Source organism: Budorcas taxicolor, chromosome 17 (genome assembly GCF_023091745.1).
Source record: "Budorcas taxicolor isolate Tak-1 chromosome 17, Takin1.1, whole genome shotgun sequence".
In the NCBI taxonomy this organism is placed as follows: domain Eukaryota; kingdom Metazoa; phylum Chordata; class Mammalia; order Artiodactyla; family Bovidae; genus Budorcas; species Budorcas taxicolor.
The window spans coordinates 60,745,137-60,772,283 of NC_068926.1; the positions used below are offsets into that span (position 1 = coordinate 60,745,137).

At 51.6% G+C, this 27,147-nt stretch overlaps 1 protein-coding gene across 1 annotated transcript in view; it reads left to right on the forward strand.

Moving 5' to 3' along the window:
- The first annotated feature begins 3,032 nt into the window (after window positions 1-3,032).
- The window catches only part of RBM19 (RNA binding motif protein 19), a 121,631-nt gene continuing 97,516 nt past the window's right edge, over window positions 3,033-27,147 (forward strand). Inside the window, exons 1-16 of the mRNA XM_052654402.1 lie at window positions 3,033-3,171; window positions 5,444-5,626; window positions 5,998-6,123; window positions 6,313-6,351; window positions 6,621-6,813; window positions 7,964-8,181; window positions 9,847-9,945; window positions 12,079-12,157; window positions 13,464-13,535; window positions 14,459-14,662; window positions 15,991-16,121; window positions 16,855-16,976; window positions 17,414-17,510; window positions 18,059-18,169; window positions 22,332-22,532; window positions 24,021-24,150. Coding sequence (XP_052510362.1) covers window positions 3,136-3,171; window positions 5,444-5,626; window positions 5,998-6,123; window positions 6,313-6,351; window positions 6,621-6,813; window positions 7,964-8,181; window positions 9,847-9,945; window positions 12,079-12,157; window positions 13,464-13,535; window positions 14,459-14,662; window positions 15,991-16,121; window positions 16,855-16,976; window positions 17,414-17,510; window positions 18,059-18,169; window positions 22,332-22,532; window positions 24,021-24,150 — 2,041 coding nt within the window. The 5' untranslated portion in view covers window positions 3,033-3,135. The remainder of the gene's footprint in view (window positions 3,172-5,443; window positions 5,627-5,997; window positions 6,124-6,312; window positions 6,352-6,620; window positions 6,814-7,963; window positions 8,182-9,846; window positions 9,946-12,078; window positions 12,158-13,463; window positions 13,536-14,458; window positions 14,663-15,990; window positions 16,122-16,854; window positions 16,977-17,413; window positions 17,511-18,058; window positions 18,170-22,331; window positions 22,533-24,020; window positions 24,151-27,147) is intronic.

The window sequence follows — 27,147 nt, forward strand, 5'->3', positions numbered from 1 at the left end:
GCCGAGGAGCTTAGGGCTTCTCAGATAGCTCTGAGGCACTGTTCCAAAGAGGTAAGGGAGGAGCCAGGATACATACGACGTTTTGACCGGAAAAAAGTTGACTACAAATGTTTACTGATAATCACTAAAACAGACATCTTAAATTAACAACTTTAATAATTTTCTATGTATGGAAAGATGCAAGAGTCTGGGCTCATGGAAATTATTCCTTTGATATCTTGGACACCTAGGGTCAGGATCCTGTTTTTCTCCATCTTGAATTCCCCTCAGGGGGCACCTTTTGGGGGCAGCTGCAGTAGTTGATGGTGTGGCAGCTGCAAACGCTGTCTGTTTACTGAACTGGCAGGCAATATTCCTTGTCCACGCCTATCACGTTCAGTTCAGTCACTCAGTCGTGTCCGACTCTTTGCGACCCCATGAATCGCAGCATGCCAGGCCTCCCTGTCCATCACCATCTCCTGGAGTTCATTCAGACTCACGTCCATCGAGTCTGTGATGCCATCCAGCCATCTCATCCTCAGTCGTCCCTTCTCCTCCTGCCCCCAATCCCTCCCAGCATCACAGTCTTTTCCAATGAGTCAACTCTTCACATGAGGCGGCCAAAGTACTGGAGCTTCAGCTTTAGCATCATTCCTTCCAAAAAAATCCCAGGGTTGATCTCCTTCAGAATGGACTGGTTGGATCTCCCTGCAGTCCAAGGGACTCTCAAGAGTCTTCTCCAACACCGCAGTTCAAACACATCAATTCTCGGCGCTCAGCCTTCTTCACAGTCCAACTCTCACATCCATACATGACCACTGGAAAAACCATAGCCTTGACTAGGCGGATCTTAGTCGGCAAAGTAATGTCTCTGCTTTTCAATATACTATCTAGGTTGGTCATAACTTTTCCTCCAAGAAGTAAGCGTCTTTTAATTTCATGGCTGCAGTCACCATCTGCAGTGATTCTGGAGCCCAAAAAATAAAGTCTGACACTGTTTCTACTGTTTCCCCATCTATTTCCCATGAAGTGATGGGACTGGATGCCATGATGTTGGTTTTCTGAATGTTGAGCTTTAAGCCAACTTTTTCACTCTCCTCTTTCACTTTCATCAAGAGGCTTTTTAGCTCCTCTTCACTTTCTGCCATAAGGGTGGTGTCATCTGCATATCTGAGGTTATTGATACTTCTCCCGGCAATCTTGATTCCAGCTTATGTTTCTTCCAGCCCAGCGTTTCTCATGATGTACTCTGCATAGAAGTTAAATAAGCAGGGTGACAATATACAGCCTTGATGTACTCCTTTTCCTATTTGGAACCAGTCTGTTGTTCCATGTCCAGTTCTAACTGTTGCTTCCTGACCTGCATACAGATTTCTCAAGAGGCAGGTTAGGTGGTCTGGTACTCACATCTCTCTCAGAATTTTCCACAGTTTATTGTGATCCACACAGTCAAAGGCTTTGGCATAGTCAATAAAGCAGAAATAGATGTTTTTCTGGAACTCTCTTGCTCTTTCCATGATCCAGCGGATGTTGGCAATTTGATCTCTGGTTCCTCTGCCTTTTCTAAAGCCAGCTTGAACATCAGGGAGTTCACGGTTCACGTATTGCTGAAGTCTGGCTTGGAGAATTTTGAGCATTACTTTACTAGTGTGTGAGATGAGTGCAATTGTGCGGTAGTTTGAGCATTCTTTGGCATTGCCTTTCTTTGGAATTGGAATGAAAACTGACCTTTTCCAGTCCTGTGGCCACTGCTGAGTTTTCCAAACTTGCTCGCATATTGAGTGCAGCACTTTCACAGCATCATCTTTCAGGATTTGAAACAGCTCCACTGGAATTCCATCACCTCCACTAGCTTTGTTCATAGTGATGCTTTCTAAGGCCCACTTGACTTCACATTCCAAGATGTCTGGCTCTAGATTAGTGATCACATCATCATGATTATCTGGGTCGTGAAGATCTTTTTTGTACAGTTCTTCCATGTATTCTTGCCACCTCTTCTTAATATCTTCTGCTTCTGTTAGGTCCATACCATTTCTGTCCTTTATCAAGCCCACCTTTGCATGAAATGTTCCCTTGGTATCTCTAATTTTCTTGAAGAGATCTCTAGTCTTTCCCGTTCTGTTGTTTTCCTCTATTTCTTTGCACTGTAATATAACTTAATATTTAACAGCTCTATGACTTTGAACAAGCTGCTTTACTTGTCTGCAAAATGGGATGTTCATTGCCAATTGGCACCTAACATTCACAGGTGAGCGCCGAAGAATTGATGCTTTTGAACTGTGATGTTGGAGAAGACTCTTGAGAGTCCCCTGGACTGCAAGGAGATCCAACCAGTCCATTCTAAAGGAGATCGGTCCTGGGTATTCTTTGAAAGGAATGATGCTAAAGCTGAAACTCCAATACTTTGGCCACCTCATGCGAAGAGTTGACTCCTTGGAAAAGACTGATGCTGGGAGGGATTGGGGGCAGGAGGAGAAGGGGACGACAGAGGATGAGATGGCTGGATGGCATCACTGACTCGATGGACGTGAGTCTGAGCGAACTCCGGGAGTTGGTGATGGACAGGGAGGCCTGGCGTGCTATGATTCATGGGATCGCAAAGAGTCGGACACGACTGAGCGACTGAACTGAACTAAACTGAACTGAACATTCACAGGTGATGCTCAGTAAATGATTCACGGTACCTGGCAGCCTGTCTGAGCCTCAGCCCATGTCTCAAAGACAGGCAAGATTCCCTAATCCTGCCCCCACTCACAGGGCCAGTTAAAAGGTCAATAATAATAAAATAAAACAGAAAAGATAGCTAAAACGATTTCTGCTTAAGCACAGTTCAAACACTGCTCCAGTCAATTCCCTGCCAATGTTACGAACGAGCGCCCCCTTCCGGCTTAGCCATTACGGTGTCCTATCCAGGTGCGGCCAAACAGCCTGCGCCTGCGCAGGATGCAAGCACTCAGGCCCGCCCCTTAGAGGGTGTGACTTCCTTGGGTAGGTCTTTGGCCACGCCTACTTCCGTAGAGGCGGGCTACGTCTAGAGCACGTGACCTTGTTCCGGCTTGTCAAAGATGGCGGCGCCCAGAGCGGTAGCGTGAAAGTTGGTGGTGGTAGTCGCTACCTATTCGTGCTGAAATCAAAAAAACAGTGGGAGAGTTCGCTATGTCGCGACTGATCGTGAAGAACCTCCCGAATGGGGTGAGTACAGAGACTGGGTTTGAGAATCTGAAATTGGGACCCAGCCAGAAGTTGGAGATTGGGAGGGAGGTGCCTGGGGAGGATTGAGGGGCTTTCTCTCTCGGGCAGGGTTCCTGGAGGATTCCGCAGGATTCTCGGCAGATTCATTTGACGGTTGGAAGAGATGGATAGTGCCTCTTAAAGGTTTTACATCTGGCCCCTTGGTACCCGAAACCTCTTTCCTAGGAAGATGCTAGTCCCCACGTTGTGTCGAATGCCTTGTTCCCATAACCCCCTCGTTCGATCACTTTTTTTTGTTGACTTCTGACTGAATTAGACACTACACGTATATTCTTCTTCCATTTGGGATACTGTCTGGGAGGACAATGGGGTGTAATAGGCTGGGTACCTGTTACAGTTCCCGGTTCTCGCCTTGAGGGCAGTAGGAATGAATAGTTTTAAGAAAACTGAGTGACTGTGAAAGGCTTTAAACCACTTAATTCCGTAAGTGGAAAGGGCATACTTGTCTCTGCCTAGAGCCCACAGAACCTGGCACTGTGGTAGGCATCCAATAAAAGCATGCTGAATAAATGAGTGAAAAAAACAGCTGAATGTGTAGTGTCGGATGGCTAGATGCCTTCTGCCCCAGAGAATTATCTGTATTTATTTAACAGTGACCTTTCCTTGGGTGGAGAGGGCCCTCCACCTCTGGTATGGCCAGTAAGCTCATTCCCCAAATACAAAATGTGCCATGTGGATGGCATGAGAGATCTGTACTCCTTAGAAAGAGTAAGAACATAAAGCCATTTCTGTTTCATTTTTGTGCTTTTTTACTTTATCTTTTTTTTCTCCATGGCAGGTTGGGGATAATCACTTATCATATGATTATTAAAATTCAGTATAAAATGAAAAGCAAAATCTTTATTTTTAAGGGTCTTTAAAAATTTTTATATTTATTTGGCTGTGGGATCTTTAGTTGTGGCATTTGAACTCTTAGTTGTGGCATATGGGATTCAGTTCTCTGACGGGGAGCCCCTGCTTTGGGAGTGCAGAGTCCTAGCCACTGGCCAACCAAGCAAAGACTTTTGTTCTGTCCTGTCTTCCATCTCCAAGAGTAACCATCTTTATGACTTGGCATCTCTTGACAAGTTACTTATTTCAGAATCCTTAATGTCATCACACAGTAAGCCTCCAAATTGTCAGCTCCTACTACAACTGTTTGTAACTAATTCTTTCATTTATCAGACAAGACATGCAATAGGAAGAGATATGCCATACTGGAAGCAAAATGAGATGGTAGTTGAGAGGGGAAGAAAGGGTTGCCATGCTCAAATCCTTATACATCAGAGTGAGGCATCCAAAGATGCTGTCTAAGGCTAAAGGATGGATCAGTAATAGATGTGTGTTTTTTTAAGATTTTTATTTATTTATTTGACTGTGCTTGGTCTCCATTGCTGAGTGGGGGGTTTTCTCTAGTTGCAGGGCAAGTGCTTCTCACTGCAGTGGCATCTCTTGTTGCAGAGCGCGAGTTCTAGAACAAGGGCTCAGTAGTTGCGGTGCACAGGCTTAGTCCTTCCACAGCATGTGCGATCTTCCAAGACCAGGGATTGAACCCGTGTCCCCTGCATTTCAAGGCAGATTCTTAACCCCTGGACCACCAGGGAAGCCCCCAATAATTGATATTTTTAAAGTAACCTATTTAGGGTAAATGATGAAAGAATTAAAAACAACAAATAACAGAGACTGGAAGGGAGAAGTGGATGATGTAGGTTTCTTATCTTTCATAGTGGAAGTCAGCAGGTAGTCTTCGGGGGTATAAATAGGCCAGGAAACAAAGTTGAGAGCTTACTATTGGGACAGAGAACTGTGCTTATGAGGAGTCCTGAAAACAAGCTGTAAAAATGCTTACTTCTATCTACCACAATCAGGAAACACTGTGTAGTTTACCATATTCCTTATTTCACACATCTACTGTGGCAGGCATTTGTTAGATGTTTACATTGTAGCAGCTACGATGCTGGGCTTCTGGCACAATAGGTCTCATTAACCTCCTAGCAGCCCACAGGCCCTGAGGATTCTGAGTCTTGACTTCCTCATTGATGAAGGGACTTGGTTAAGGCCACACACAGAGAAGTATTGGAGCTGGTTTAGATCCAGGTGCCAGCCACAAAGCACGCTGTGCCGCTGCCCCGCCTAAGGGGAGGAATCCCGGGGTCTCGGGTTCCCAGCCCATTTTGTCTCTTTGGCTCTGAGGCCTCCCGGCTCCTCCCTCACCGTTCCTGTCCTGTCCTAGATGAAGGAGGAGCGTTTCCGGCGGCTCTTCACTGCCTTCGGCACGCTGACAGACTGCAGCCTCAAGTTCACCAAAGATGGCAAGTTCCGCAAGTTTGGCTTCATCGGCTTCAAGTCCGAGGAAGAGGCCCAGACGGCGCTGAACCATTTCAACAAGAGTTTTATTGACACGTCCCGGATCACGGTGAGCGGGTGTGGACCTCACCTCCACCTGCCTGTCCCCAGGGATGCCCTGGCTCTTTCTCTCCACGTGCGAGACCAGTGCCTGGCCCCTTCCAGACCGTGATGCCTTTGGTCTTCCTCACTGTTCTCAGATCCTCGTGCTTGTTAATCCCCTGCAGCATTTGTGGAAGCAGTTTTCCCCAGAGTCTCTGATTCCCTGTGTTGGGGGAGAGGAGCCAAAAATTTGTGTGTCTCACAAGCTCACAGGTGATGGTGTTGCCACTGGTCCCAAAATGAGAAGCACTGGTCTACGTTATTCATCCACTGCTGCTGGTCAACACCCACCTGTGCTGGGCGTGGTGGCAGGTGTCATCATCATCCTGTCTCTCACAGGTGGAGTTCTGCAAGTCCTTTGGGGACCCGACAAAGCCCCGAGCCTGGAGCAAGCATGCTCAGAAATCAAGCCAGTCCAAGCCACCCCCAAACGACAAAGACGCCATCTCCACGGAAGCTAAGAAAGTGCGTGGACGGTCACTCCCGGCCGTATCCCGGGTGTCAGCAGAGTGGTCACCCCGGGAAGGCAGGGAAGTGGGAGGTAGAGGGGTCTGGGAATCTTTCTTGGATGGTTCCTGAAAGCAGCCCTCCCAGGGCAGTGGGGTTCCATCTCCTTTCATCTGTGACCCTCACGCCTGTGCCTTCTGTTTACAGGACGACAAGAAGAAGAAGGTCGCAGGTGAACTGGAGAAGGTGGGTCTGTCTTGGTGACCACGCAGAGCGTGGGCAGCAGAGACGTCCCTCACCACCCGTCTCCCCTTGCCATATCTCTGTGGCTTCTTCGTCTTTCTGTCCAGTGCTGCCCTCCCCAGGACCAACCCAACTGGCCCCCAGGAGTCCTCTAGAGACTGGGGGAACACGCCTCAGAGAACGTGCTTACTCTCCAAAGAGTTAGCAAGGGCGAGCCTTCCCTGACCTTCTCTGCCTGTTCTCTCTTCTTCCCGCTTCTCCGGCGCCCACAGCTGAAAGACGATAACGAGTTCCAGGAGTTCCTGTCGGTTCACCAGAAGCGGACACAGGTGGCCACCTGGGCGAACGATGCCCTGGACGCTGAGCCCTCGAAAGGGAAGAGCAAGCCAGCCAACGATTACCTGAACTTTGACTCCGACTCAGGGCAGGAGAGCGAGGAGGAGGAAGATGGGGAGAACTCGGAAGGTGAGGGTGTGCCCCCCGCTATAGTGGGCACCCTGCACCTGCCCGCACCTGTGCACGAGTGACCTGGGACCCCTCCAGGCTGGCCTTGGGAGATAGCAGGTCAGATGCTGCCCCATAGAGGGTTGATTATCCCAACCATGGGTACATCGGACTTGATCGATCCTGGTCCCTTATTCAGTCAGCGGATTGCTCACTTAAGAATTGATTGAGCACCTACTGTGCACCAGGCAGTGGGTGTAGCAGTGAGCAGAAGACAAGAGGGTCTGCTCCCGTGGAGCTGTCGTCCTGGTGGGGAAAGAAACAGTAAAGGAATCAGACTGATCCTTTCTTCAGTATTCAGTACATGGTGTGAGCATGAGTGCCCCAGAGAGAAAGCAGCAAGGTGGGGGGGTGGGCGAGGCCCTGGAGAAGGGTGGCGCTTGAACAGAGGCAGTGAGGATGAACCTCTGTCCTTAGAAGGGGCTCACGGTGTAGCCATGAGGGGCTCAGCATGGTGAGTGTGGTGATCGAGAGGTGGGAATCAACTTCGGTTGAAAGGCAAGGGAGTGAATTTAAGGTGAATTTTATGACTGGTAAAGTCTCTGTGCAAAGCTGGGATCCAAAGGACTCAGTGGGAGTTGGGGGGACTCGGGGGGTGGATGGTGAGGAGGGGTTCCAGGCAGAGGGAAAGGCGTGGCGGAGGAGTGGGAAGAGCAGGAGCCAGGGGGTGTCGACGTGCTCAGGGCGGCTGCAGCAGAGGGGGCTGGCGGAGAAGCCAGTGAGCTCACCCGACCCCATGAGGAGTTTGGATTTCCCCTGAAAGAGCAACTGGGGTAAAACCCGAGCTCCTTGTTAGGCCTGGGAGCCACCGGCGGGTCTGGCTCAAGGAGTAAAAATCCTCTCTAGGGTCTCAGAGTCGTGCAGCCTCACACTTGGCCAGTGAGAGAGGCTGGTGAGAGAGCCCTGAAATTCTCCATGTGGAGCATGGAAACTCAGAATGCCGTCATTTCAGTTATTTATCCGAGGGCTTGCTGGTACCAGGGGGCTTGGCAGAGGCTCCTGGTCACTGTGAGCTTGGCACCTAATGTGTCACACCACCACGCTGTCTGCCACCCCAGCCCTCTAGTTTGCCCACAGCCATCACCAATTCCCAGCCTTTCCATCTTTCCAGAGGAGGAGGATGGCCTCAAACCCAAGGAACCCAAGGCAGCCGTGCAGAAGGAGCTGTCTGACATGGATTACCTGAAGTCCAAGGTGGTGGCGGCTGAGTCACCATCCTCAGAAGAGAGTGAAGATGAAGCTGTGAACTGTGAAGAGGGGAGTGAGTCAGAGGAAGAGGGTTCCTTTGCTGCCCCCGCCCAGCAGGACAGGGAGGCGGCCCCAGCCAAGGTGTGTGTGGGTCTGTGAGGAGCCTGGGGAGGGAGACCTGGACCTCGCCTACCTTCCCTGCAGCCCCTTTGTGGGGAGTTTAATACTAAGGAAGGATAGTTCAGCAGCCTGGAGACCTGCCTTTAGCTCTCAGCCCAGCTGCTTGCTTGCTGTGTGACCCCAAGCAACCACACTCCCTCTCTGAATTTGGTTCCTTTTGCTAAGAGAGAGGCTGCCTGCCCTTCCAGAGTTGGGGGGGGGGATGTAAACAAGCTGAAAAAGTGTCTTGAATATACTATATTTAGTATTCAGTAGGAAGGTAGGCAGGGGTGAGCCCACGATTGGCAAGACTAGATGAAATTAATTGAGCGTTGACTACATGTGAGGTTCAATGCCAGGCATGTTGTTTTGTCACTGAATCTCATGGTAGTTGTGGGGGAATGGGGTTTCTTGTCCCATTTTACAGGTGAGGAAACCGAGGCCCAGAGAAAGGAAGTGACTTGCCCACAGTCATGGCTGGGTAGTGGTGGGAGTCAGGACCCAGATCCAGGTCTGCCAGGCTCTGGAATCTAGATTAAAATGTGGGCGCTGCCTTCCAGGATGGCCACCTCGTCTCCCACATGAGGCTTCTCTTTGCTCAGGACAGCGTCCCACATCCTTTATGTCTTCATTCCCTCTTCTCCTTCCCTCTCTTTCTCCTTTCTCTTCTCCTTCCTTTCCATCTCTGCCCCTCATAATTGCTACCTCCTGTCCTCTTTTCCTAAAAATACATATTCAAAAGAGATAGTCAAGTGTGGCTAAGTCAGGGAACTGTGCGTTCAACTCCAAGCTCTGACCTGGAGCAGCCATGGGTCCCGAGGTGAAGTGCTTCTCCTCTGGCCTCTGACCTTCATCTGAGATGAGGCTCAGCGAGCCCTGGTCCCTGTGTCTGATTCCCAGGGCTCGCTGAGCCTCATCTTAGATGAAGGTCAACCCCCGTGCCTGAGTGTGCACTGGAACTCAGAAGTTGCAGGCTTCAGGGAGGTATCCCGTAACTCATGTAGGTCAGCACCCCACAAAAGCACATGACTCTTTCTGCAGTGATGTTAGACCTGATCGCTCATCTACTTGGGATAATTGTAAACCTTAAATTGTGCCGGGACAGCTCAGAGCAGATTTCACCAGCAAATGAGTCCAAGTCAGGGCAAGTTTTATTACCAAAGGAATTAACCCCCAAATTAGGTTTTTTTCAGAGCTGTTTCAATTCTAAAATTACAGAAGACATCCCGAACCTGTAACCTCTGTTAAGATTGTTTTACAGATTCAGGAGGACGGCTGTGTCTGCACAGTGCTTTGTATGGTGTCTGGCATAGAGTAAGCCCTGAATCCATGGTGGCAAATGTCACCTGAGGGCTCCTTCCAAGTCTCTTGCCCCTCCGTGTGGCTTGGGGCCCCTGCAGGCAGACCCCCCCCCCGTGAGCCAGGCTGTGGTTCCGGCCCTCATCTTGGGGCCACATGGAGGCTTGGCATCTCCTCCCCCAGGCCCTGGCCAGACTCTGCATCCCTGGCAGGCACAGTGCTTCGGGCATTGCCTGTTTGCCTAGCGGCAGGGGTTTCAGCACGCTCACTGGGATGCCCAGGTCGGCTCCTCCTGCAGCCACACCTGGGAGCTCAGTGTGATCATTTCTGCTCTCTGCCATCACTCAGACCGAGAAACTCACTCAGACCGAGAAACCAGCCAGCCAGAAGGAACCCACCACCCCCCACACTGTGAAATTGCGGGGAGCCCCATTCAACGTCACAGAGGTGCGTGCCACGAACTGGGTGAGGCAGGGAGACCCTGGGGAGAGGGGAGACAAAGCTAAGGGTGCCTGGAGCCTCTGTTGCACTAGGGCTTCGGGGTCGGTTGAGGACTTGAGCTGGAAGGAGCTGGGGGCCTAAAAGGCTGGACATAGAATCTCGGGCATTGTCAGGCTCAGAAAACAGAGACGGCTATACCGAGACAGAGAAAGACTGCGCTCCCTCACTGGTCATCTGTATTAGAGGTGGGCAAACTTACCTCTGCTAGAAGCTTTTAAAAAGGGACCAGCTAGTAAATACCTAAGGCTTTGTGATCAGTCTGGTCTGTCACCACTATTCAACCCTGTTGTTGTAGCAGAGGCACCCCTACATGACAGGTAATCCAGTAGGCGTGGCTGTGTGCCAATAAAACTTTATTTACAAAAACAGGCAGCGGGCCGCATTTGGCCTGCACCCTATAGTTGGCTGGCTCTGAATCTACATAAGAGAGAACACTTTGTAAGTTTCCCTCCTTATGAAAGTACTAGGAAATGTTGTTAGTGTAGCTAAACCAAAAAGCAAAAATGACCTATTGCTGGGATGACTGTAGAAATTGCCAACCCAACTGCTTTGAGAGAGGGGAGTGGTAAATAGAGAGGATACTAGGATGCGGAACTAATGGCCTACAGGTCTGGTTACTATAGGCGGAAAGACGGACCCTCCCAGGCAAATTGGAGCAGGCTCCTCCAAGCCCCACATCTATATCCCATTCGCTGACAAGCACTAATAAATTCTGGGTGTATCTTCTTAGAGATTTTTTTTTTTCTTTGTACGCAGACACTGACCCATGTCTTTTCTTTTTAAAATGCAGTCCTACAGCAGGAGCTATTTTGAAACTTACCCCCGCCATCATATTATGTCATAAATATTTCTGAAAATTAATATTCGGCTGCAGCACCATTTTTCACGTTGCATGCTTGTCTTGGCTGCGTCACGCCTTGGTTGCAGCCCGAAGGCTCAGTAGTTGGGGCATGTGGGCTTAGTTGCTCTGGGGCAAGTGGGATCTTAGTTCCCTGACGAGGGATTGAACCCAGCCCCCTGCATTGCAAGGCCAATTCTTAACCACTGGGCCACCAGCGAAGTCCCCTGCGTGCTGCTCTCTGCTCCGGATACACTGTGTTAGACTCACTGCTGCTGCTGCTAGGTCACTCAGTCGTGTCCGACTCTTTGCAGCCCCATGGACTGTAGCCTGCCAGGCTCCTCTGTCCATGGGGATGCTCCAGACAAGAATACTGGGTTGTGTTGCCATGCCCTCCCCCAGGGGATCTTGTGGACCCAGGGATCGAACCCCACATCTCATATGTCTCTTATAGCCAACCCCCTAAACTGAGACATGGGTGTTGTTTCCAGCCTTCTGCTGTTTTGAATAATGATGCAGTCAGCACATTTCTTGAGATCAGAGGTCAGCAGGCTGTTTTCTATCAAGATCAGTTGGTGCACATTTTAGGTTTTTGTCGGCATATGATCTCTGTTGTGCTTTTTTTTTTTTCCTTAAAATCCTTTGAAAGTGTAAAAGCCATTCTTAGGTTGTAGGCTGTGGGCAGTATTTGACCTGTGGGCTATTTGCCAGCCCTGGCTTGTATAAATATTTTATACAAGCACCTGCACGTACATTATTAGGCTTGGATACAGAAAGTCAGTCACTCTCTGGAAGCTTGGCCAGTTTATGCTCTCTTCAACAGAGTCTGAGAATGCCTGTGAACCCTGGGCATCCCTCTTTATCAGTGCAACAGGTCAAAATGACATCTCATCTTTCTGAGTAATTTGCAGAACTCAGTAGTCATAAGAAAAAGATGGATTAATTGGCTAGATAACATTTACAACTTCTCTAAGGCAACTTTGTATCATTAAGTCAAAAGGCAAACAGCCGGCATTTATAACACAAACAACAGACAGAACTTGTTTTTTTAACTTACAAACAGTTAAGTAGAAATCGGGAGCTATGGATGACCCGACAGAAAAGTAGAAAGAAGCAAGGGTATCTTCTAAGAGAAAGAGTTCAAATGGCCCAGAAAGATGCTTGAGTTCACTGGTAATTAAAGAAATGCAGACCAAATCTGTATCGAAATGGGGAACGAAAACTCTTTCTTCTCCTCACAGAAAAGTGTCATGGAATTCTTGGCACCTCTGAAACCCGTGGCCATTCGAATAGTGAGAAATGCTCATGGGAACAAAACAGGTGAGGCGGGGGCTGTTTCCGGGGGGGCTGGAGAGGCAGGTGCCTGGACCGGAAGGTTGGGACAGTTGAGCTGTGGAGATGCTTTGAGGATAGTCACTGTTTTTCTTCTTTGTGGTCCCCGTCTCAGTGAATGTGACAGTGCCAGGACAGTCTGCCTCCTGTCCCCTGCCACGGGTATGAGGTGTGCAGCTGTGGAAGCAGGGCCCAGCCCCCAGGCCTGGGGGCTCAGTAATGACTGTGGCCTTCAGCCCAGGGGCTGGGGACCCCTGGGGACTGAAAGCAGGAAGAGGCCACGATCAGATTCAGGATGGCCCCCTGGCTGGTGAGGGGAGGGTCCAGGGCAGGGCCCGAGGAGGCAGGTGGGCTGGGATGGGGGCTTTTGCAGTCCCCAAGGGGAGGGTCTTGTGATACAGACCAGAACCCTGGCCTTTGGTGCAAATTATGGCCCTGCCACCTGCTAGCCATGTGTCCGTGGGGACATCACTTAACTCAGGTTCCCCGACCCAGGACCACGGATCGGTACACGTCCATGGCCTGTTAGGAACTGCACAGCAGGAGGTGAGCAGCTGGCCAGCAGGGGAAGCTTCATTTCTATTCACAGCCACTCCCATCGCTCAAATTACCGCGTTATCACAATATAATAATATTAGAAATAAAGTGCACAATAAACGCAATGCGCTTGAATCATCCTGAAACCATCCCCTCTCCCAGTCTGTGGAAAAATTGTCTTCCACGAAACCAGTCCCTGGTGCCCAAAAGGTTGGAGACCTCTGTCTTAGCACGCTTCTAGAAAAGTGGGGAGGGGATGCCTCTCTGTGGCTGTCGGGGTTGAGGCCCCATGAGGTCGAGGCCTTTCGTTCTCGGAAAAACCCCTTGGAAAGGCACCTCTTTGTCTGTGCCAGTCAGAGCCACAGGCAGTCACTGTGCAGGTGGCCCCTCTGGTGCCAAGCTGGGCACAGCCCTGCCACCACAGACACTTGTCCAGAGAAAGCCAAGGAGCAGGCACTGGTCAGCGCGGGGTGAGGCTGGGAGGGAGGCCAAGATCGCCTATGTTTGTGACGCCTGTGGTCCAGCATTTTCATTCCAGAAAGCCAGCCGCAGGGTCAGAATGCTTCCTGCAAAGGGAAATTTGCCTTGGGGCGAGGGGAGTGGAAGGAAGAATCTGAGATTTGGCAAAAACTGTAGGTTTCCCGCCGCCACTTCCTGCTGCCTCCCCCAAACACCTAGCACAGCGTGAGTCTTCCTCCGTGGCTCCCACGAGTGTCTGCAGCCTCCGGACCTTACCTTTGTCGTGGTCCTTTTGCAGGGTATGTCTTTGTGGATTTCAGCAGTGAAGAGGAAGTGAGGAAGGCTCTGAAATGCAACAGGGAGTACATGGGTAAGGATGCCCGCATGGTGGCAGGCGTTCTTTCAGTTATTCTGTAAGGTCATGTCAGGGGTCTGCTGTGCGCTGCCGGGCACTGCCCAGGGCACTGAGGATAAAGCCCCTGCCTCCTGGGGCAGAGATCAGGCTGAGTTTCCTGTAGAGGACATCGAGAGGGGAGAGAGAGGCAGTAACCAGAGGGGCTGTGCTGTGGACAGATGCAGGCAAGGGTTGGGATTGGAGGATTTAAACAGGATCGTGTCTGCTTGGACCACGTTGAGCTGGTGACATTGGAGCAAAAGCTGGAGGAATTGAGGGAGCCAGCTCTGGCTTTGTAGGGTGGGGCCATTCCGGTACTGGGAACAGCAAGTGCGAGGTCCAGACGTGGGAGGTCTCTGGACTCTCTACAAGGATGTGATCTCTGACCCCTCCCTGGAGTGGACAGGTGACTCAGATCCAGCCACCAACCCCTTGTGAGGACATGAGTTCTCTTAGAGAAGGGAGTAACCTAAGGAGTCTTGTTCGCAGGCCAGGTGGTAGGATTTATTGAGTACCTACTATGTGCGTGTAGAGGGAAGGTGGTGGTTGCACTGTAATCAGGCACTCAGAGTGATGCAGGGACACGGCTGAGCGGCAGGGTGGGGCTGTCACCCGAGATGATTCCCTGGGCAGTGCCAGGGACCGGGCCCTGGAGTCGGGAAGATGCAGCCCCGTGACCCAGGCCAGCTCCCCCAGGGCTGAAGCCGAGCTCACAGGCCGAGTGACATTCAGGCCTGGCTTCAACTGGGGCGCTGCCCTGGTGAGCAGAGCCTGGCATGCGGTGCCATCCTGAGCCGCCTTCGCCGTGGCCTCTGGAAGGCAACAGCAGTGATGAGTCTGGAAGCTGGGAGGTTCCGGGCCTCCCCCCAGCCAGGCCCTGACAGCCTTTCCTCGCCCAGGTGGACGCTACATCGAGGTGTTCAGGGAAAGGAATGTCCCTGTGGCCAAGGCACCCCTGAAGAATGGTGCCAAACCCTGGCAAGGCCGGACGCTCGGGGAGCACGAAGAGGAGGAGGACCTGGCCGACTCCGGGAGGCTGTTTGTGCGAAACCTGCCCTACACCAGCTCCGAGGAGGACCTGGAGAAGCTCTTCTCCAGATACGGTAGGGGGGTAGCCTCTGGCTTGCCACACAGGCCCAGGGCAAGTGGCCTGAGTCCCTGTCTGCCTAGGCTTAACTTTGGCCTGACGACTTCCCTCGCTGGTCTCAGTTTTCTCATCCATAAAATGGGCTTCACCATCTCTGAGCTGCTATCAGACAGACAGGTTGTAGGTAGTGGAGCTTGAAGTCCTAGATAGCATCACAGCCACCTTTCGTGGTCTGAACCCAGACTCCCTTAGCTCTCACTCATTAAAACTCAGAATTAACGGAGTTGGGTATGGTTTTCTGAGATATCCCTGGTGTGCAAACCCTGACTTTGGTCTCAGAAGCCCACTCTCTCCAGTCTGAATTCTGCTGTCTAAATAGTCCTGCTCTCAGACCGAGCATCCAGATAGGTTTGCCAGCGAGGGCTCTTTTCCCCGTTGTGCTGCTAGCGTTATTTTGCCGGACAGGGACTTGAAGGCCCGTAGTTCAGCTTGGCACACAGGGCTGTGCTTGTTTGTAAGGTCATGGTTGTTGAAGAGAAGGAAAAAAAGCAGGGGTACAAAACGGTGGGTAGGGGCCAGGTTGAGATGCTTTTAAGATACCCTGGAGGGGGATCTCCACTTCTGTTTGGAGATCAGCTGTGCATTGAGAAGGATCTGAGCTTGGTTGAAGCCCTGTCCTAAGGAGAAGGGAACCCTGAGTCGGATTTAACCATCTGGCAAATTGGGTGTCACGTCCCAGCCTGTGTCCTGCTTGCCAGATCCTCCCACACAGGCCAGGGCTCTGGTTTACAAGGGAGTGCCGGTGCAGAAGAGAGGGTGATCAGTAGACTCGTCTGTCTTCCTGGGAAGGAGGATGTAGCCATACCCTGGTGTTCACAGTGGAGAGGGTGTATGTTAATATGAGCATTGTAATGTCCAAGCAGACACTTTTGAGACCCTGTGTGATCAGCCAACCCTGTTTAGTATATGACACGTATTAGTGCATTTAACCCTCCCTGATGCCCTCTGAGCTGAGGACTCATGACACCATTTTACAGATGAGAAGACTGAGGCCCGTAAAGGCTGGTGGCTGGCCTGTGGCCACACAGGGAGTGGGTGGTGGAGGCAGGGCTCAGCCCGGCCAGGCACCTTGCTCTCAGGATAGACGCACGAAGGACACCCTGACCTGACAGGTGGGGGTCTTGCGGCAGCCCCTTGCCACTGTCTTTCTTGGGTCCAGCAGCCGCCTCAGCTCCACGCTCTCACTGGTTAAAACCCCTCCCCTGACTAGTGCCCAGAATTTTCCTGCACGGAGCTCACACCTGGCCCCGGCCCACGGGACACTGACGCCCTTCCTGCCCTCAGGTCCTCTGTCGGAGCTACATTACCCCATCGACAGCCTGACCAAGAAGCCCAAGGGCTTTGCCTTCGTCACCTTCATGTTCCCGGAGCACGCCGTGAAGGCCTATGCGGAGGTGGACGGGCAGGTGTTCCAGGTGAGCCCCTGGGCTGGTGGGCGACTGATGGGCCCAGGTGGTGGGAGGAGGCCTTGAGTGTGTGCACATGTGCAGGCACAGACGTGCAACCCAGCTTCTAGGGACGCACACCCGATGCCCGTGAAGCCGCCTCCTGATCCGAGCTGCTGGGAGGGTCCCCACCGAGGGCAGGGTCTGCTCAGTTCTGGTCCCTGATTTAGTGCCTAGAGGAGTGCCTGGCGCATAGTAGGCCTTTAAAAAGTGTTTGTGGATTAAATGAACATGCTGTCCAGCTTGAGAAATACCACTTTTAGGAGGAGTAAGGAAGGAAAGAGTTTTGAACCAGGCATTGAAATGGCCATAGTATAGAATGTAAGAAGCTTCTCTTTCCAAGTAACGTGCTTGGCACACGCACCTCCCTTTCCTGTCATTCATTCACTCGTTCACGATCTGTTGATCCCCTGTGGATACAGGCCGGACCTGATCCTTGCCCACATGGAGCGCACATGCTCGCAGGGACAGGGTGGGGTGGAGAGCCCACAGGTGTTACTTACAAACGGCTCAGCATGCTCTTTGAGGTGGTGTCAGACCCCTGTGCTAACCTCATGGGTGTTCTGCCTGAGGCGCCCATCTTAAGACAGAAGTCTCAGTGCCGGTGCAGCCCCTGCGTGGAGAGGCCTGCGTCCCCCGGGCAGGATGTAGAAACACTAGCCCCCTGCCTGTCCTCACCTCCTCCTTCTCGTCCCCTCTGCAGGGCAGGATGCTCCACGTGTTACCATCCACTGTCAAGAAGGAGGCCAGTGAGGATGCCGATGCCCCGGGATCATCGTCCTACAAAAAGAAGAAGGAGTCCAAGGACAAAGCCAACAGCTCCAGGTCTCTACCCTCCTCCGACCCGGACTTCCCTGCCCTCGTCCCTCCTCTCCTTGCCCCCTGGGCTCCCGGCTCCTCGTGGTGACCTTAGCCCCTCATCCGTAACCTTGTTGCGCCTCAGTTTCCCCATCTGTAAGATCAGAATGAGAATCAGTGGTGCCTCACTTTCATGGTGTTGTAAGGATCAAGTGAGTTAGTGTAAGCAGAGCACTTGGTCCCTGGTGCGGAGTGAGTGCTTGACGGACCTGAGGGGGTGTTAATATCATCGTGGCTCTGTTGTCTGCGGGTCTTGGGGTTTTGATCCACACCAGGTAAGACAGAGCAGGAGGAGGCTTTGGGGACTTAGGGAGGCAGGCCCAGGAGCTCCTTTTTCACAGGCTTTGCATCTGAAAAGAGCTTCCCCCATTCACTGTCCCTCTGACCTCTCTGTCCTGCCTCAGTTCTCACAACTGGAACACGCTGTTCATGGGCCCCAACGCCGTGGCCGATGCTATCGCCCAGAAGTACAGCGCCACCAAGAGTCAAGTGTTCGACCACGTGAGTGGGTGCCCCCTCTGTTATGTCCCCTGCTCTGGGCAGGGGAGGGGGTGCTCTGGACCTGCTCTTGGGGAGTGGTTCTGGGCAGGAAGGCAGCAGGGCCATAAAGGGAAACAGTCTAGCTCTTCTTGAACCTTCCAGCAGAGGAAGAGATGCGATCATTAACCAAGGCACTGTGCATTGGCGTGATAACTTGAAGAAAGCTTCAGCCAAGTAGGGAGACAGAGTGAGAATGAGCAGGCCGCTCAGGGGTGAGACATTCTAGCATAAATTGAACAGAGGGTGGAGCTGAGTCTGTATAGAAGCCCCGAGGCGGGAATGAGCTTGACATGAGACCCTTACGTACGAGTGGAGGGGTGAACGTGGGGTCCTTGATTCACCCCGACAGATGTGGAACCCAGAACCATCAAGTCAGAGTGGGCATCCTCGGGGAGCATCCATAGGGTCTTGCTTTATCCATGCCTCCTCCTCGGACTGTTAGGAGGTGTGACAGCTGGTCTGTCACCTGCCCGACAGCCAACAGGGCATCTTCCCTTTCCCTCTCGCAGGAGACCAAAGGCAGCGTGGCTGTGCGCGTGGCCCTGGGGGAGACCCAGCTCGTCCAGGAAGTGCGGTGTTTCCTCCTCGACAATGGGGTCTGTCTGGACTCCTTTAGCCAGGTGGGTGCCCTCGGGGGTGGGGGTCTCAACATCAAGGGACGTGGGAAAGAGTTGGAGGGTCGGGTCTGTCAAAGACGTTGACTTTGCAACTGTCAATTAAAGTAAGAAAGGTCATTGGCTCAGACTCCTGGCCTGTCGGAGCTGGATGATGTCTCTTGGGGGCTGATAGGCAAGAGTTGCTGCACACAGGTTGGGGGTGTGTGTGAAAGTCGCTCAGTTGTAACTCTTTGTGACCCTTTGGACTGTACAGTCCAAGGAATTCTTTAGGCCAGAATCCTGGAGTGGATAGTAACCTTTCCCTTCTCCACGGAATCTTACCATCCCAGGGATCGAACCCAGGTCTCCTGCATTGCAGGCGGACTCTTTACCAGCTGAGCCACAGGGGAAGCCCAAGAATACTGAAGTGGGTAGCCTATCCCTTCTCCAGCTGATCTTCCTGACCCAGGAATCAAACCAGGGTCTCCTGCATCACATGGCGGATTCTTTACCAACTGAGCTATCAGGGAGGCCCTTACACAGGTTCAAGGGGGAGCCCTAAGCATCCTTCATCCTGTCTCTCCCCTGCCCCGCTAGCACCTTACTAAGAGCACCTGTGGTGTGTTTGGAGGCTGAGACCTTTCTTGAGCCACGTGGGGGGAGGGTCCTCCACGTGCTTCTTCCCCTCTAGGTAGAGGTTCTTAGGTATCTGGACAGTGAAGTCTTCGCGGGCCTGTTGAAACACCTGAACCATCACCACCCCCTGCACGCTCCTCACGCGCACACACTGCATTTACAGCCTAGGAACCTGAGCTCCGGGGCAGAGATGGGAGGACCAAAAGGCCAGACGGGGTCTGTCGTGGGAGCCTGGACTCAGTCTCAGGGCTTAACACCCTCAATCTGCAGTTTCCTCTCTTCGCCAAACCTTAGAGTTTCACCGTAAAAGAATGGTTCAGGTGGAAGGACAGGTAGCTAGTAGAAGGATAATTAAATGGCTGGATGGTAAGTGGGCACATAGAAAATGGGAGTGATGGGCAGGGGCATTTCGTCAGTGAGTGGATGGATGAATTCAGAAAGTGTGCTAGTGTCTTAACTAGAGCTTCCCAAAGCACTCTTTCACGTTTATGTGCTTTATTCTTTCACACTCATTACAACCCCAGAGAGACAGCACCATTGTGCTTCCATTGTACAGAAGGGCCCACAATCACAGATTGACTCGTCTTGGGTTATGGTGGAGCTGGATTTGAATGCAGGCCCGAGAGTCCATGCCTCGTAACAGTGCACCCTGTGACCTGAGTTACACTTAAACACCCAATGGTGCCCAGCTTTTCCCCCGCTGCCGATGGCTTCTATCCCCTTCACTTCACTCAACCCTCACAGCAACCGCGGGAGGCCTATAGCTAAAAGGTGGGTGTTGCCATTAGCCCAATTTGGAGATGCGCCAACTGAGGCCCTTAGAAGGAAACATAAGCAGAACTCTTTTTGACATAAATCATAGCGGTATCTTTTTGGATCTACTTCCTAGAGCTATGAAAATAAACAAATTAGATCTAATTACACAAGAGCTTTTGCACAGAAGAGGAAACCATGATCAAAACAAAAAGACAAGCCACAGAATGGGGGGAAATATTTGCAATTGATGTGATCAACGGGATTAATCTTCAAAATAAATAGCTCATGCAGCGCAATATCAAAAATCAAATATCAATATCAGCCCAATCAGAAAGTGGGCACAAAATCTCAGTTGACATTTCTTCAAATGAGACATACAGATGGCCAAAGGCACGTGAAAAGATACTCAGCATTGCTAGTTATTAGGTAAATGCGAATCAAAACTACAATCAGGTATCACTTGACACTAGTCAGAATGGCCGTCATCAAAAAAAGTCTCCAAACAATAAATGCTGAAGAGGCTGTGGAGAAAAGGGAGCGCTCCTGCGCCACTGGTGGGAATACAAATTGGCACAGCCGCTGTGAAGAACAGCGTGGCGGTTCTTTTAGAAACTAAAACTTGAGCAACCATATGATCCAGCAGCCCAACTCCTGGGCATATATCCGGCTGCTGCTGTTCAGTCACTAAGTTGTGTCCAACACTGTGACTCCACGGACTGCAGCACGCCAGCTGCTTCTGTCCTCCACTATCTCCTGGAGTTTGCTCAGATTCATGTCCATTGAGTTGATGCTATCTAACATCTCATCCTCTGCTGCCACCCTCTCCTTTTGCCTTCCATAATTTGAGAAGATTCACGTTAACATTCAGTGAAGCACTATTTGCAACAGCCAGGACATGGAAGCAGCCGAAATGTCCATCAGCAGATAAATGGATAAAGAAGATGTCCATATCTACAATGGAATATTACTCAGCCACGAAAAAGGATGAAGTCATGCCATTTAGATCAACATGAAGGGACCTAGGGATTATCATACTAAGTGAAACAATTCAGAGAAAGACAAATACGATACCACCTACATGTGGAATCTTTAAAAAATTATGTGAATTAACTTACAAAACAGAAACAAATTCACAAACTTCAAAGAAGAGCTTATACAGTTACCGGGGGGAAATGTGGGGAGGGATAAATGAGGTTTTGGGATTGATAAGATAATCAGCAAGGACCTTCTACTGTAGGACTTCCCTGGTGGTCCAGAGTGGTTAAGACTACATGTCCACTGCAACAGGAGGGGTTTTTGATCCCTGGCTGGGGAACTAAGATCCCAAGTGGTGTGGCCGAAAAAATGCCAAAAAGTACCTACTGGGGACTTACCTGGTGGTCCAGTGGTTAGGGCTCCATACTTGCACTGCAGGGCACATGGGTTTGATACCTGGTCTGGAAACTAAGATCCCACAAGCCACATGGCCAGAAAATAAACACAATTTTTTTTTTTTTTTTTTAAAAAAGAAGGACCTACTGAAGAGCACAGGAGACTCAACTCAATGTTCTGTAATTGCCTATATGGGAAAAGACTGAAAAAGAACGAATATATGTGCAAGTGAATCACTTCACTATAACCTGAAAACTAGCACAGCGCTGTAAGTCAGCTGTGTTGCTGTTTAGCTGTACAGTCATGTCTGACTCTTAGTGGCCCCCCAGGCTCCTGTGTCCATGGGATTCTCCAGGAGAGAATCCTGGAGTGGGTTGCCATTTCCTTCTCCAGGGGATCTTCTAGACCCAGGGATCGAACCCGCATCTCCTACATTGGCAGATTCTTAACCGAGTATACTCCAGTATAAAAGAAAAGAATATAGGCCTAGAGGAAAAACACTTGATCAGAGGTTTCAAATTAGACCAGTGGCTGAGGTAAGACTTGTACCCAGATAGACTCCATGCCTGGAATTCTTCCTGTTAAGTTTTTCAGCTCTTATACTCCATCTGTCATTCATTTTTAAGAAAATAATTGCTAACGTTAGCCGACTCATCCTGAATCAGTTTGCTTATGTCAACTTGATAGACTCCTTTCCCAGAATGATCCAAGAAATGGGTGCCGTGTCCCTGTGAAAGGTGATTGGCTGAGCCATAGCCGAGTGCATGTCTCAAGGTTGGACACCTGGTATCTTGGTTTGGATTCTTCCAAAAGCCAGTTCAGAGACAGATTCAAGCGCAGGTAGTCATTGGACAGAACTCACAGGGAAGAAGGGGCGAGGGGGCAGATGAGCCCAGTACAGGCTGTGCTGCTGGGGCAGCAGGCTGAGGCTTTCCCGGGGGGACACCCACCCAACTCATGTCAGAGTTGTCCCACCCAAGGGACTGGGGATGCACCAACTCCAGAGGACTGTGGGCCGCTCTCACCTGGTGTTAACTCCTCACTCGTGGGGTGACAGGCGGTCTGCAGTTCCTGGCAGAGGCCCTGAGGGCAGGGATTCAGGTCCCGGCCCTGGCTGGAGTGTTCCGGAAGGTCCAGCGAGGGCTGTGGTTAGGCAGTGTCAGAATCTGCCTCGCCTCAGAAGTGGAGGGGCTGGAATTTGACCCAGGGTGGGAGCGGGGTACAACCCTGGAGCCCTCACCTTCATCCCTGCCCCTCATCCCCCTCCAGAGAGGGCAGGGTCTCCTGGGCCAGCTTCCTAAGGGCCTGGTACCCAAGGTCTCACATGGGCGCCTGGTGTGGCTTTATCCACCCATCACTTGCTGCCATTGGGGGTCCAGTGATTCCCTTCCATTATCCCACCTGAGCTGTCCCCTCCCTGCAGGCTGCCGCCGAACGAAGCAAGACCGTGATCCTGGTGAAGAACCTTCCCGCGGGCACCCTGGCGGCTGAGCTGCAGGAGACCTTCAGCCGCTTTGGCAGCCTGGGCCGCGTGCTCCTGCCGGAGGGTGGCATCACAGCCATCGTGGAGTTCCTGGAGCCACTGGAGGCCCGCAAGGCCTTCCGACACCTGGCCTACTCCAAGGTAGGGCCACCCGAGCCCCGCTTCCAGAAGAGGACAGAGGGAGCTGATGGATGGGCTATCTTGGCATAGACCTTAGACCTGGCATAGACCTTAGACCTGGCATGTGCTGGGGACCACCCGTCTCTGTCATACTGTGCCCCTGGCAGCACCTTTGGATGAAAATGTGAAAGGCAGGCTCCAAACATCCCCCAGGAAGCCTGCCTTGGTTCCCTGCCGACCCTGGGTCCCTCAGCTTTCTAGTGCCCCGTGAACTTGAACCATCATCCGTGGTGCTTGGTTGGCTTGTACCTACGATTAGTTGAAAGCCGAAAGACAGGCTACCTCCTGGTTTTTGGTGTACGCTAAGTCACTGCAGTTGTGTCCAACTCTTTGTGACCCCATGGACTGCAGCCCGCCAGGCTCCTGTGTCCATAGGATTCTCCAGGCAGGAATACTGGAGTGGGTTACCATGCCCTCCTCCAGGGGATCTTCCCAGCCCAAGGATCGAACCCAGGTCTCATGTCTGCTGCGTTGGCAAGCAGGTTCTTTACCACTAGTGCTGCCTGGGAAGCCCTTTGGTTATTACGGAAAAAATATGTGTATTAGTGTATTCCTTTCTGTGGTTGCCATGATAACACTAATCTGGTGGCTTAAAGGACCAGAAATGTCTTCTCTCACAATTTTGGGGGTCTGAACTCTGAAATCAAGCTGTTCAGGGGCCGAGGGCCGTGCTCCCTCTGAAGGCTCTTGGAGGTGAGAGCATGGATCTTTCCTGGCCACTTCCCGCGTTTGGTGGCTCCAGGCATCCCTTGGATTGTGGCTGCATCCCTCCAGTCTTTGCCTCTGTCCACACAGCTTTCTCCTTTTCTTCAACTGAGATCTTCACTCTGCTTTTCTCTTACACGAACTCTTGTCATTGGATTTAGGGCCCTCCCAAATAATCCAGAGTGACCTTATCTCAGAATCATTTACTTGGCAAACATTTTTCCACATTCAGAGGTTCTGGGAGTTAGGACATGGACTTACCATTGGGAGGGCCACCATTCAACCCACTGCAAGTAGCTACTGTCTATCAAGCACTTCAGTGCTTTTCTTGTTTATCCTTTAAAAAGAAAAACCCTCTGCACATACATGTGTGCACAAGCACTCTGTGAGTGTGTCTGTGGAAGGAGAGAACGCCGGCTGTCCCCCGGCCTGCCGTACTTCCTCCAGGGGGCTGCCCTGTATCCATGGTTCTGCCCCCAATTCCGCTTCCCATTCACACCCTGTTAGAGAAGGTTGAGGGGACACAGATGTGTCCAGTGACAGCAGATGCTGACCTATCCCTTGAACCCCAAGGTGCAGCAACGGCCCCCTGTTCTCAGGGCTCAGGCGGCACATAGGGCTCTAGGCTGTGCCCCTCCTCCTGACTCCACTCCCTGGGGTTGGGGGGAGAGGGTCACCCGTACTCTGAGCCTCAGGCTCTTGGTCTCTGTTGTGGACTGAATCCCTCTCCCTGCTTCTCTGCAGTTCCGCCACGTCCCCCTTTATTTGGAGTGGGCTCCAATGGGCGTCTTCTCCAGCCCAACCCCCCAGAAAGAACAACCCCAGGACGCACCAGTGGAACCAGTGGGAACGGACAGGATGGAGCCAGAGACAGGTGAGAGCTGGGTCTGAGATCCGGGTGTCCTGAGGCAGCAGGCAGGGGAAGGATGGAGGGCTGGGGGCAGCACCAAACTGTGTATCGGGTATTTGGTTGAAAGCTTTTCTCATCCTGAGACTGGTGGGTGCCTGACTCTTGGATTTTATAGGCACGGAAACTGTCTTTAAAAAACAGAACGTAAAAATGATGGGTATGGTTAGGTAGGCTGACTTTTTTTGATTTGTCAAGTAAAGGTTGTGAAAGGGGAAAAAAGGCAGCTAGAACCCATGGCACCCCACTGTAGTACTCTTGCCTGGAAAATCCCATGGACGGAAGAGCCTGGTAGGCTGCAGTCCATGGGGTTGCTAAGAGTCAGACACGACTGAGCAACATCACTTTCAGTTTTCACTTTCATGAATTGGAGAAGGAAATGGCAACCCACTCCAGTGTTCTTGCCTGGAGAATCCCAGGGACAGGGGAGCCTGGTGGGCCGCCATCTATGGGGTCGCACAGATTTGGACACGACTGAAGCGACTTATCACCAACAGCAGCAGAATCTGTTAGAAGTGATTCAGAACAGAGCAAGAGAAAACAGCCTTCTAGTTCATACATCTGCCAGGATAGGTGAGCCTGGCTGTTGGAAGAGATACTCAGTCTCTGGGTCCTTGGGATGGTATGGCGCCCTCTGGTGTCCAGTGACTGCAAAGGCAGGAAAGGGGAAGGACCTGAGACCCCACCCGCTTCACGCTTGGGTGGGGAGGGGCCGCTGCTGGCGCTCAGCAGCACAGCTCTTCCTTGTCCGCCCTGTTGTGCAAATTGAATTGTAAGACATCTTGCTGACCCTGCTCCCTGAATGTCAGGAGTGTCCCCTGTAATTGTAATGTCCCCTGCATGCCAGGTGTCCTCTAGGGGACAGTGCAGCCCTCGATTGAGAACCACTTGGTCAGAGGCCCATGTTTCCATCCTAGAATCTGAGATCTTTAGAGGGGACCTGGCAGCCCCTTAACCAGACAGTAAGATCTTGCCCAGGGACCTCCCTGGCGATCCAATGGTTCAGACTCCAGGCTTCCACTGTAGGGGCATGGCACAGATTCTATCCCTGGTCAGGGAACTAAGATCCCACGTGCTACATGGTTTGGCCAAAAATAGATAAATAAAAACAAGAAACAATTTTTTTAAAAAAGATCTCATTGGTAATATCCCTCCTCCTTACTCTCATCTTACCATCAGGTTGCCAGTTTATTCAAATAGGATTAAAGAACTGCATCCCCCATCTACCCCTAATAAAAGAAGGGGTGTTATAGGAGTTGGAGAAGTGAGCACTGGGAAACAAAATTCTCAGATGAAAGAACAGCCCTTTGATTGAATAGACCTCTCTGTTCACAAACCTCCCTAAGCTGTCTGCATTTCCCAGTTCATCTTGGATTGGTAAAACCTCCTTCAGAACTGGCCCAGTCGCTACAAGGCATTGGGAACCCCTGGACAAGAAGCCTCGTTTCCACTAGGAAGGAAAATTCCTCGGTCTCTGCTTTCTAGGGCTCTGAAAGCACCCCTCCCCATTGGGGTTACCAACGATGGATACAGATCTTTCAGAAGTCCCTCACTAGCCCCCATCTGTGAGTTATTTTTGTCTACAGATTGGATTAGCCTTCTCTTCCAACCTGCTTATGCTCTCTTCAAAACAAATTTTCTTTATGTAGTCATGATTTCTTCTTAATCAGCCATCAGCCTCACATTATCGTCAACTTTGATTTTCAGTTAAGTTATTAAACTTGGACGTGACTCTTGTGTTTTGGCCAAAAACGTCCTCCTTTAGGGCACAGATTTGCCAGGAGTGAGGGTCCTGGGAACAGACCCAGTGGAGGCCTCTCCCTGCCCTGGTGGGACCGCTGAGCGTGGTGGCTGCTGCCACGTGGCCGTGTCCTGCATCTGTCCTGGTGCTCCCCTCCTGTCACGCCATCCTTTTCTTCTGTGGTGTTCGTCACGGTTTGTATTTACCCTGCCTATTCGTTTGTTTCACTTGCTTAACGTCCGTCGCTGCTGGAGCGTGAGCCACGAGTGTGTAGAGCGCCATCTCACTTGCTGCTGGGTGCCAAGCACCCCGTGGGGCCCCAGGCATAGGGTGGCTCGATGAATTCACTCCAAGGAGTGAATGAAAGCGGGAAAAAGGGTTTCTGTGCTTCTCTATCTCCCCTTGTGAAAAGTAGGGGCTGGGCCGTCCTTGTCCTTGTGTCCTGAGCCCCAGCACGTGGTAGAGCTTGGTGGCGCTGGAAGGTTTGTTCTCCGTCGTTAACTTCAGCCTCAGCATGTGGCGCCATCCGTGGCAGTCATGCCTTGGCTCCCCTCACGGGTGCCAGTGTGCACCCACCCCTTCGCCTCCCTCTTCATGTAAAATTAATTACGGTTTGGATGTGCTAGGCGTTGGTTGCTGTGCACGGGCTTTCTCTAGTTGGGGCAGATGGGGGCTCCTGTTGATTGCAGTGCTTGGGCTTCTCATTGCGGTGGTTTCTCTTGTCGCAGAGCATGGGCTCTAGGGCCTGTGGGCCCAGTAGTTGGGGTTCATGGGCTTAGTTGCCCCGAGGCAGTATCTGGAATCTTTCCCGATCTGGGATCGAACCCACGTCCCCTGCATCGGCAGGCAGATTCTTAACCACGGGACTACCGGGGAAGTCCTCACCTCATTCTTACTTTGTTGCAAACACTTGTCACTTCCAGATGTGCATCCTTATGGCTTCACTTCCTGTCTGTCTGACTCCCTCACTAGCCGTCCATCCTGCAGGGCGGGCGCCGCTTCTGCGCACTGCTGTACCCCAGCCCCTGGGAAAGCAGCGCCCAGTGTCTGGTGGAAAAGCAGGAAGAGGTTGGTGAGCAGGTCCACGGGCCAAAGCTGCCTTTCCTCCCCAGCAGGCCCTGCACTAAGCACTCCGGGTCCTCGGGATGTGAGGCTTATGGCTCCTGGGGAAGTCTGTCTTCCTTGTCCTCTCCCAGCCCTGTGACCGGGCAGGCCGCCAGCCT